The sequence below is a fragment of the Labeo rohita genome, chromosome 4 (genome assembly GCF_022985175.1).
Source record: "Labeo rohita strain BAU-BD-2019 chromosome 4, IGBB_LRoh.1.0, whole genome shotgun sequence".
NCBI lineage: Eukaryota > Metazoa > Chordata > Actinopteri > Cypriniformes > Cyprinidae > Labeo > Labeo rohita.
Window position 1 is genome coordinate 40,096,784 of NC_066872.1, and position 11,546 is coordinate 40,108,329.

The window sequence follows — 11,546 nt, forward strand, 5'->3', positions numbered from 1 at the left end:
TGCACGATTAATCGCACGATATTGTGAGGCGCGCTTAGTCTGTGTATTAATTGCCGCTCCAGCTGAACGCACGTGATGGAGCTTTACTACTAATCAAAGTACCGGCTTCATTGACTAAGCGCGCCTCACAATATCGTGCGATTAATCGTGCAGCCCTACTTACAATCGTCATTACATTCCTTTCCTTATTATATTTTGTTTAAATTCTGTCTTGTCCCTTTTGATTCCTTTCCAATTTTTCTTGTCTCCTTTTCTTTCTGTCCTGTTCTGTCCTGACTACTTTCATTTCCCCTTTTCTTTCCTTTCTTTTCCTTTTCTGTCCTGACCACTTTTCTTTCCGTTCGCTTCCTTTTCTTTCCTTTCCTGTCCTGTCCTGTCCTGTCCTGTCCTGTCCCAGCCCGTCCCATCCCATCCTGTCCTGACAATCTTCATTTCCCTTTTCCTTTCCTGTCCTGTCCCAGCCCGTCCCATCCCAGCCTGTCCTGACAATCTTCATTTCCTTTTTCCTTTCCTTTCCTTTCCTTTCCTTTCCTTTCCTTTCCTTTCCTTTCCTTTCCTGTCCTGTCCTGTCCCATCCCAGCCTGTCCCATCCCAGCCTGTCCTGACCACTTTCATTTCCTTTTTCCTTTCCTTCCCTTCCTTACCTTTCCTTTTTTCTCTCCTTTCCTTTCCTTTCCTTTCCTGTCCTGTCCTGTCCTGTCCCAGCCCGTCCCATCCCATCCTGTCCTAACAATCCTCATTTCCTTTTTCCTTTCCTTTCCTTTCCTTTCCTTTCCTTTCCTTTCCTTTCCTTTCCTTTCCTTTCCTTTTTCCTTTTTCCTTTCCTTTCCTTTCCTTTCCTTTCCTTTCCTGTCCTGTCCTGTCCTGTCCTGTCCCAGCCCGTCCCATCCCATCCTGTCCTAACAATCCTCATTTCCTTTTTCCTTTCCTTTCCTTTCCTTTCCTTTCCTTTCCTTTCCTGTCCTGTCCTGTCCTGTCCTGTCCTTTCAGCCTTTCCTTTCCTTTCCTTTCCTTTCCTTTCCTTTCCTTTCCTTTTCTTCCCATCCCATCCTGTCCTGTCCTATTCTTCCCTTTCTGTTTCTTTCCCTCACAATCTACATTTCCTTTTTGCTTTCCTTTTATTTTTTCCTTAAATTCTGTCTTCTCCTTTCCTTTCCTTTTTTCTTGTCTTTTCCTTTCCTTTCCTGTCCTGTCCTGACCCAGTTTCTTTCTTTTCCTTTCCTTTCCTTTCCTTTCCTTTCCTTTCCTTTCCTTTCCTTTCCTTTCCTTTCCTTTTCTTGTCCTGTGCTGTCCTGTCCTATTCTTCCCTTTCTGTTTCTTTCCCTTACAATCGTCATTACATTCCTTTCCTTATTATATTTTGTTTAAATTCTGTCTTCTCCCTTTTGATTTCTTTCCAGTTTTTCTTGTCTCCTTTCCTTTCCTTTCTGTCCTGTCCTGTCCTGACCACTTTCATTTCCCCTTTCCTTTCCTTTCCTTTCCTTTCCTTTCCTTTCCTTTCCTTTCCTTTCCTTTCCTTTCCTTTCCTTTCCTTTCCCAGTGCTCTCTCTTTCCTTTCTTTTCCTTTCCTTTTCTTGTCCTGTGCTGTCCTGTCCTATTCTTCCCTTTCTGTTTCTTTCCCTTACAATCGTCATGACATTCCTTATTATATTTTGTTTAAATTCTGTCTTCTCCCTTTTGATTTCTTTCCAATTTTTCTTGTCTCCTTTCCTTTCTGTCCTGTCCTGTCCTGTCCTGTCCACTTTCATTTCCTCTTTCCTTTCCTTTCCTTTCCTTTCCTTTCTTTTCCTTTCCTTTCCTTTCCTTTCCTGTCCTGTTGTGTTCTGTCCTGTCCTGTCCTGACCACTTTCATTTCCTCTTTCCTTTCCTTTCCTTTCCCATTTCTGAGAGGCTCAGGTGTGCTCAGGTCTCTTTTCTTTATCGTATCTCATTTTTCCTGTTTCACTTTCCTTGCTGCACCATTCCTTTCAGTGGACCATAGTTCTAGTATTCATTACATCTCAGCCTCTCAGTTCACTCAGTACAAGGGCATAGACGTTCAAAAGGCATTTGCCTTGTTTTTGGCCCCTCCAGCAGAGATCAGGCAGGTCAACTGTAAACGAGTCATGTGGCATGACCTGTTCCACTCTATTACATTGCATGACAGACATTGCATCACTAATAAAGGGCTCAGACACAGATCTGCGAGGAGAATTAGGACAGGTCCTATCATTCAACCCTGCTGAGGTCACAAACACGCTACTATTATCCCCAGTACTCTCTCTTTCCCAGCTCTCAGAATTCGACATTCCCCATGTGGTTCGTTGTGTAGATTTTGGACAGCAAAGCAAGGCTCAGACAGACAGACAGACTGCTTAGAAATACTCTCGCATACACTCACACACACACATACACACGCCGCTTCTTGTTTTGGACGGCATACATAGGAATGCTGTGAACCTGAGTAAATGACTCTGTGCTGGCTGCACGTCTACATGCTGACAGATTTGAAATACACAGACGGGATTCTACCACAGCGGCTCCTGAGGGCCTCTACACACAGGGCCCGGGGAGAATGAGTAAACAGACGGTTCACGCTCGATTCACACATTCTGGAAAAAAAAAAAACACTTCGCTGAAAGGTTCACTACCAAACTCCTACTGCTGGGTCCAAAACCGCCACACGCTCGATATGGTTCTAGAAGACCAGCTGAAGTCCTCAACCGCAGTGTGTTCTCACTTCAACTCCTGACCCTTTGTCTCCCTTCGTTCTCTCACTGACTTTGGACTTGTCGTACTAAACTAGATACTCACATTTTTAATACTTTGGAATGGGCCGCTCAGCCCACAGGACAGATTTAGTGTGTATGAATGTTGGATTTCTAAAAGGCCTCATATTTTGTTGTTTTCCATGATTATTGTCCAAACCGTGCAAGTGAAAGTGAGACTTTGCCGATTTCCTGTCCATCAGAGATGCTGGCCCAGCCTGTGAAGCAGAAAGCACGGTTCAAGATCAAAGACGCCAAGTGCCACCTGAGACCCCGCAATAAGGAGAAACAGAGGGATGTGGGAAAGCAGGGCCTTCAGGGTGAGAAATAACACTGCACATTTAAAAATTTGTTTTCGTAAAATGATAAGTACTGAATGTATCCTCTCATTTCTTTTTCTTTGTTTTATTTCCTTTTTCCTCTTTTGTTTCCTGTTACTTTTACATTTTTATATATTGTCCTATTTCCTTTCCTTTGTAATTTTCCTATTTTATTTACTTTTTATTGTCTTTTCCTTTTTTACTTTATTCTTTTTCATTTCCTGTTTTCATTTTCCACATTTTCTTTTCCTGTCTACTCTTCCTTTTCTGCCTCCTGATTCCTACTTTTTTTTATCCTTTTTCATCTTCTCATTTATCCTGTTGCCTCTTCTTCTTTCCTTTTACCGTATTGACTCCTTTTTTCTTTGTTTCCTGTCTCCTGTTTTCTTTACTTTGTCTGTTTTGTTTGCTTTTTCTCTCCACATGTTCCCTTTTTCCTTTCTCTTCTTTTTTTCCCATTCCCTTTTCTCTTTTTCTGTCTTATTTCCTTTTCTCTTTCATCTTTTGACCCGTTTTCATTTTGGTAATGCCCTTTTTCTCATCCCTTATCCTCTCTTCCTTATTTCGGTTTCATTTTTCTCCTCCTATTTATATTTTCCTTTTCTTTCAGCAGCTGGTCAGTTCCCCTGCACAGACGATTGTCAGGTAACATTTGTGAATCTGAAGTGCGACTCGTCCAAAAAGCGCCGTCGTGGCCGCAAGTCTCCATCCAAGGAAGTTTCCCACATCACAGCGGAGTTTGAAATGGAAATGAAAGAAGAGGAAGCCTCAGGTAACGTTGCCTTCATGTGTGTACAGAAGTTCTCTCTGTGTTCACACATCATGCCATCTGTGACTTTAAAATACAAATATGATTGTTTTTGTCTTTATATACATGCCAGAATCATGCAATGTGGACTGTGTGCGTGAGAAAACCAAACAGAGGCTGCAGAATGCCATGCGCACATTAAGGAAGTCCATCAGTAAGCAGCAGTTCTACATTCAGTTCTCCGGCACGGCGTACGAGGTGGCCCAGCGTGCCGTGCGGCAGACGGAGGGAGATGAGACCTGCAGTATAGGACAGGTCCTCACCGACGGGAAGTGTGGTGAGCATTTTGTGAACTGCTTTTGTTTTCTGCTCTCTTGTATTGAAGACACTTTCATAAGTCTGTGTCTGGGTGCGCTTCTGTGTGTTCATGTGTCTCCCAGTCAGCTGCAGTGTGGGAACGTTCTACAGCGGAGAACAGGAACAGTGTGTGATATGTCCACCAGGAACCTATCAGGACAGGGAGGGCCAGCTGTCCTGTGAGCCCTGCCCCAGCACCGAGGGACAGGGCATTGCAGGAGCCAAGAATGTCTCAGAGTGCGGAGGTGTGTGTGGAAACACATTATAAACACTCAATCAATGAATAGCTTTGTGATGGTAATGAAACTCCTATTGATTATTGGATCTGATTGATACAAGACCATCCCTTTTTTTTAAAATTAATCAATACATTTTGAAATTCAGGGTCAATATAAGCTCGAAAATCCCAGGATTGGTCATTGTCATGCAAATGGGAGATTTCTTATGAAGGACTGAGCAAAGTCTGGATCAATTTGAGCATTTGAGCAGTTCAAGCACGACCACACCTTAATACTAATCCAATTTTAGGTGATTCTCTACGTGCTGCAGTGCACATGCTTGCTGCTCACAATAGCACTTCAGTTCAATTGACTTTTGATTGAGGTCGCTTTGCTTTTAGCTCCCCCTTGTGGAATTAAAAATAAATCTTGATGCATAACTGATGCATCATGAAACACTTTTCTGTTTATGTAGTTAATTAGCTAAATATCCAGGCTGTGCATTTCTATACAGTGGTAGTGAATAGGAACATGGGCTCTGAAGCAGGGCTGCCAGGTCTGTGTAACAAAACTACTCAAAACTAGCCCAACCACAACCAAAACCAGCCCAATTGAGTTTCAGGGGAAATTAGCTTTCAGAATTGCTCCAAAATCACATTCCAGGTTGAAAATCCAGTATCCAGAAATGTACCCCAGTTTGCCGGGAAAACCACAGACTTGGCAACACTGCTCTGAAGCTGTGAGAAAGAACAAAAAAGCACCATAAAAGCAATATAAAAGCAGTCTAAACAGCCTGTTTTCTATATATATTTTATTTATTTTATTTTATTTTTTCACAACAGATATTTGCTGTGTTCCTTATATATATTTCTAACTATATATTTTATTTTGTTTCTTTTATTTAAAAAAAACTAAAAATTGTTGTGTTCCTTTTTGTTTGAACTGTTTTTTTGTTTGTTTGTTTGTTTGTTTGTTTGTTAGGAATGAATACTTTTATTCAGCATGGGGGCATTAAATTGAATCGAAAGGGATGCTTTTTTATATTTTATTTATTAATTTTTATATTATATTTTATTTATTTATTTATTTTTCTTTTTTTTCATGTTAACATATATATATATATATATATATATATATATATTATTTATACATACATATACATATACATTTTTCTAGTTAAATATAACAATAGCACAGTACCATTTTAGGTAATGCATTACCAACAGTTTTTTTTTTTTTTACAAATTAATACTTTTATTCAGCGTGGGAGCATTAAATTGAATTTAAAGTGACAGTAAATACATTTATAATGTTACAAAAAAATCTGTTTCAAATTAATCTTGTTCTTTCAGCCTTTATTTTCATCAAAGAATCCTGAAAAAAATGGATGACAGTTTTATAAAAATACTACTACTACTATTACTAATAATAATAATAAAATAAGCAACACAACGGTTTTCAGCATTGATAATAATAAATGTTTCTTGAGCAGCAAATTAGCATATTAGAACGATTTCTGAAGGATCACGTGACAGTGAAGACTAGAGTAATGATGCTGAAAATTCAGCTTTGCATTACAGGAATAAATGACATTTTAAAACAGTTGTTTGCAAACTTCAAAAACATTTTTAAAAAGTCTTACCAACCCCAGACTTTTGAACGATAGTATAACTTCTGTTTTTATCTATTAAATGTTTTAAATGTTACTTAATTCATACTGTGGTTGTAGGCCAGTGTCCTGCCGGTCAGTTCTCTTCTGATGGTTTCCGTCCGTGTCAGCCATGCCCACTGGGAACCTTCCAGCCTGAGCCGTGCCGTGTCCTGTGTTTCCCTTGTGGAGGAGGACTCATGACAAAACACACGGGCAGCACGTCCTTTAGAGACTGTGAAGCCAAAGGTATGCTGGGAAACACATCAACACCTGGATAATGCTTCAAAGCGTGAACATTTCTTATGTACTCATATAATCTGCATTCTCTCTTCCCCTTATTTCCAGTTCACTGTGCTCTCGGGCATTATTATAATGCCACCACGCACCGCTGCATCCGTTGTCCAGCTGGTACCTACCAGTCTGAGTCTGGACAGAACTACTGCATCACCTGCCCTGGAAACACCACTACAGATTTTGACGGCGCTAACAACGTATCTCACTGCAAAAGTAAGTCAGATTCTTCCAAATCCACTCGCAGATAAAGCAGTGAATTCAAGGGTGTGTCTGTTTTATCCTGTGCAGATCAGCTGTGTGGTGGTGAGCTGGGAGATTTCATGGGCTACATTGAATCTCCCAACTATCCTGGTGACTATCCGTCCAATGTAAATTGTGTCTGGACCATTAACCCTCCAAACAAGAGGCGCATCCTTATTGTTGTACCAGAGATCTTCCTTCCCATTGAGGATGAGTGTGGAGATGTTCTTGTCATGAGGAAAAGTGGTACGATATATCTGTCGTTTGCATGCTGGTTAATTATTGCAGCAAGAATCTAAGTTATTAAGCTCCTCCTCTCTCTTTTTAGCCCAGCCAACTTCTATTACAACTTATGAGACGTGTCAAACCTACGAGCGACCAATCGCCTTCACCTCCCGTTCACGCAAGCTGTGGATCCAGTTCAAATCAAATGAGGGAAACAGTGGAAAGGGATTTCAGGTTCCGTATGTCACTTACGATGGTAAGATTAAGATAAAGTCCAAAAACAAACACATTCACATACAGTAGGTTTAGAAATTAAAAAAAATAGATTAGCCAGTGTATAATTGTTCAAAAGTTGTTGTTTTTTAAAAAAATAATACTTTAATTCAACAAGGACGCATTAAATTGATTAAAAGTGACAGTAAAGACAATGAGGTGTATAATATTACATAATTATTTGTAATAAATTCTATATGTTTGAACTTTTGGGAAAAAATAAGAATTGTTTTTGAGCAGCAAATCAGCATATTAAAATCATTTCTGAAGAATCATGTGACACTGAAGACTGTGAGAAAGTACATTTACATACAGTTACATTTTATATTTTATAAAGTTAGTTTAATTTATTATTTTATCATTTTAAAATATATTTTAAATATATTTAAAAAAAAAAGAAATGTTATTATATAATTATATTATATTATTATAGACTAACATATATGTAAAATTATGTTATTTAAAATTATAATATTTCACAATATTACAGTTTTTACTGTTTTTAATTAAATAAATGCAGCCTTTTTTCCTAATTATTGCCAAAATGTACTCATCCTAAAATATTTATTTATTGATTGATTTCATAATATTGTTTGTTAATTAACTAAAAAAGTACTGTTTCTACTGTTTTTAATCTAATAATACTTATTTTTTTATTATTACATAATATTGTTTATTTATTGTATATTGTTTATTTATTTACTACACAATATTGTTTATTTATTTATTTATTTATTTATAAATAATACGGTTTTTATGTTTTTAAACTAATAATATTTATTTACTTATTTGTTTGTTACTACATAACATTGTTTGTTAAATAATTAATAAAAAATAATACCGGTTTTACTGTTTACTGTTTTTAAACTAATAATATGTATTTATTTAATTATTTATATATTATTACATAATATTGTTTGTTAATTATTTATTACAACTTATTGTTGCACTCACCCTAAACAATATTATATAGTAATAATAGCAGTAAATTGATTGACTGATTGATTGTTTGAATGATTGATTAATTAACTAGTAAATTTGTTTATTTCTATTATTATTACATAATATTTATTGATTTTTATTTGTAATGCATGTGTGTATATATATATATATATATATATATATATATATATATAAAATCATGGAATTACTTTTTTATGTAGAAGACGCTACATAAATGAAATACATAACACATTAACATGCATTATTTTGAGAAAAGAGATTTGAAAATCTGCAGAAACTGTATTAAATGAAGAAATAAATACAAATATACATAAATATATACTACATATATCGGTTTTTGTTGATACAGCAATTTGTTTTTGTCATTACAGAAGACTATCAGCAACTCATAGAGGACATTGTTCGAGACGGTCGACTTTACGCCTCAGAAAACCACCAGGAGATATTAAAAGTGAGCATATATTTTCACCACAGCAAGTAACTGTAATCAAACTTGACTTTATCTACCATTTTTAATTCTCTGTTTCTGTGTTTTCAGGATAAGAAGCTGATTAAAGCTCTGTTTGATGTGCTGGCTCACCCTCATAACTACTTTAAATACACCGTGCAGGAATCAAAGGAGATGTTCCCACGTTCCTTTATCAAACTGCTACGCTCCAAAGTCTCCAGGTTTCTACGGCCGTATAAATAGAAACCCTGAACATTTCTTCCACGACCCCGGCTCTATCCCCCATCTCTCTTCCTGTCTTTTCTCCACTAGCTCCCAGAAGGCCTCACTACTGCAAGAAGATAAAGACGTTTGGCCTTCTTCCTGTCTGAGATTTGTCCCTTCTTGTCTTTGTTTGTTTTTTGTTTGCTAATATTTATGTGCTTGATTTTGCAAAAGCCCTCTTTGGATGTTTGATATCTACAGTATATATTTGTATATGTATGTATGTATATATGTGTGTGTGTGTGTGTGTGCGTACAAAAAAAAATTATGTGCAAGTTTATGGCGTATTAGGACACAGACACACACAGATATATATTCCTGTTTTGAAAAGGTTATTTTCATGCCCCTAATGTGCACAAGGGGTTTTAATATCCTAGTGCACTTAAAGTTTTCTGTTCAAACTGTATGAGAAAGGAATCGCTTTCTGCTGACCACAACATAAAAAAGACAAAGCCAGACAAATGAAAGAAAAAGAAAAAAAAAACAAGATAAAAGACAAAGACTACCTGTCCGTACGAGAGTTAGAGTTACGTGTACGTTGTTGAACTAGTATTTGGAGCTTCAATTGCACTTGAATTTTATATTGTAGAGAATAAGGAATTTAAGTTACTTTTTTTCTTAATGTTTTTGTTGTATAGAGATGTTTTACTTTGGTTGTAGAAACATGAAATGTCCAAACTTCCCCTCTACAGGATGCAGAAAGACATTCTCACCTACCAACAGAAGCAGATTTCATAATAATCATCTCATAATAAGGTTTAATATAAAGTGTTGAAGTACTATAGTGTTTCATTGGGTTTGAAGCCTGACAATATGAGATTGGTTCTATCATGATCCAATGGTTGTGCATGGAACATTTAGAGAAATTGTAAATATTGTGTTTTTTGGCAAGTCAGATTTTATTTTGAGTTGGTTGTGTCATAAAATCATTGAAATGGAAGAGTTTTGATTCGGAACTGCAAAGAATTCCATTTGGATTAAGAGTTTAATGGTCTATTACATAGTTATAACACATCTATTACATAGTAATAACATATCACCTTTGTGCTGTGCACAAAGACACATATTTTGCTCTTCTAGTTGAACTGTGGATAAAACTCAGAGGCTGTTTGTTGAAAAGATGACATACCTAAAGTATGCGAATGTTGACTAGCTGAAAGAAATCCAGAGATCAGATCGTTTCCCCTCACAAATCAACAGAATCCACTTCTGGAAGATGAAAAAGATAGTGTGAGTGTCTATGTGTGGTTCTGGTACAGTTTTATTTAATATTATTTGCTCATTTTGTGAAAACTGGTTTGTATCCACCTTTTTCTTTGATGCCGAAGTAAGCCTGTGGGTGAGACTTCCGGTTTATTAGCTACTAGGGAAATAACGAGACATGCATTAAACGGTAAAACTGTTTGCACTACATACCAGTGTGTTTATAATTAAGACAATGCATTAAAATAATATGGTAAGACACACCAGTTTGCAATATCACGGAGAAAAAAACAGCTGTTTTGTACAGCTAAATATAGCTTGAGGCGAGAGACCGGAAGCCACACCCATAAAATTTACAAATGGCCATGCCCACTCCTACGGGAAGAAAAAGGTGGATAGATTACGAAAAGGCGGAAAAATAAACAAACCACAAACTCCTACAGTAAATGTGCCATAAAGTCACAGAAATACAAATCATATTAACTGTCGTTTTAAAGTATTCTGCGTAGTTTTGCATATATATATATATTGGGAGAGAGGGACGGAGTGATCATCCTAAAGCTGCTTTGTTATATGAGCACTTATTCATGCTTGTATTTCTAATATCCACATATGGACAGGGAAACACATTCACTTTTGCATCGAGCGTTAATAAGCATACCTTCATGCATGCACACACAAATACATTACCTAATCCGTATTATTATGCTAGCACGGTCATTTATGATTGGTTGTCGTTGATCCTTTTTTGTGTTAGTCTCATTTGAGTACTAAAACAAAGGCATGTGACTGTTGGAAGAGCTGTTGCTATTAGGAAAGAAGACAACGAATGTTTGACATATAAATCAACTATTATACACACCTCGACGGCTTCACACAGATATAAGTACTTTGCCCCTTCAGATGGAGAGAGAGTGACTCAAGACTGCTGCTGGCGTGATTTGTAAGCTTTATGAATACAGATGTGTAAATGATGTACAAATGTTAGGTTTTTTAAGTTAATATTTACAGTAGAAGGAGACTATGCTGGGGAAGGTGACAGTCTGACATGTACATGACTGTTCTGGAAGGCTCTGTTTGATAGTATCATGATAAATGCCCGCATTACAGATGAATGAACAATTCAGTAGTGTGAAATCAACTCCAGAAGATGTGTAGAACAGAATGGGAACTATTGTTAAGATCTCACTTTATTAATAAATCATTCAAATCTTATGCTGCGTGTTTTGTGCTGATCTTTTGGGTTTTATTTAAAGCATTTGTTGGTTATATTAATTATTAGTACCTTATATGTGACCCTGTACCACAAAACCTGAAGTAGTAAAAATACATTGCATGGGTCAATCTTCTCACCTACCAACAGAAGCAGATTTCATAATAATCATCTCATAATAAGGTTTAATATAAAGTGTTGAAGTACTATAGTGTTTCATTGGTTTGAAGCCTGACAATATAAGATTGGTTCTATCATGATGCAATGGTTGTGCATGGAACATTTAGAGAAATTGTAAATATTGTGTTTTTAGTAAAAATACATTGCATGGGTCAAAATGTATGCCAAAAATCAGGATATTAAGTAAAGATTATGTTCCATG

General features: G+C 36.8%; 1 protein-coding gene across 3 annotated transcripts in view; it reads left to right on the top strand.

Annotated features, from left to right (window-relative positions):
* scube1 (signal peptide, CUB domain, EGF-like 1) overlaps nucleotides 1-11,166 on the top strand; it is a 77,705-nt gene extending 66,539 nt beyond the window's left edge. For 2 of the 3 annotated variants that reach the window (XM_051107847.1, XM_051107846.1), the window contains 10 exons: nucleotides 2,951-3,067; nucleotides 3,681-3,839; nucleotides 3,949-4,152; nucleotides 4,256-4,417; nucleotides 6,120-6,287; nucleotides 6,387-6,548; nucleotides 6,624-6,821; nucleotides 6,904-7,056; nucleotides 8,408-8,487; nucleotides 8,575-11,166. In XM_051107847.1, the coding sequence (XP_050963804.1) occupies nucleotides 2,951-3,067; nucleotides 3,681-3,839; nucleotides 3,949-4,152; nucleotides 4,256-4,417; nucleotides 6,120-6,287; nucleotides 6,387-6,548; nucleotides 6,624-6,821; nucleotides 6,904-7,056; nucleotides 8,408-8,487; nucleotides 8,575-8,727 (1,556 nt within the window). In that variant the 3' untranslated portion in view covers nucleotides 8,728-11,166. Of the gene's footprint in view, nucleotides 1-2,950; nucleotides 3,068-3,677; nucleotides 3,840-3,948; nucleotides 4,153-4,255; nucleotides 4,418-6,119; nucleotides 6,288-6,386; nucleotides 6,549-6,623; nucleotides 6,822-6,903; nucleotides 7,057-8,407; nucleotides 8,488-8,574 lie in introns of all 3 variants that reach the window. The other variant, XM_051107845.1, reaches the window with a different exon arrangement.
* Nucleotides 11,167-11,546: the final 380 nt, after the last annotated feature.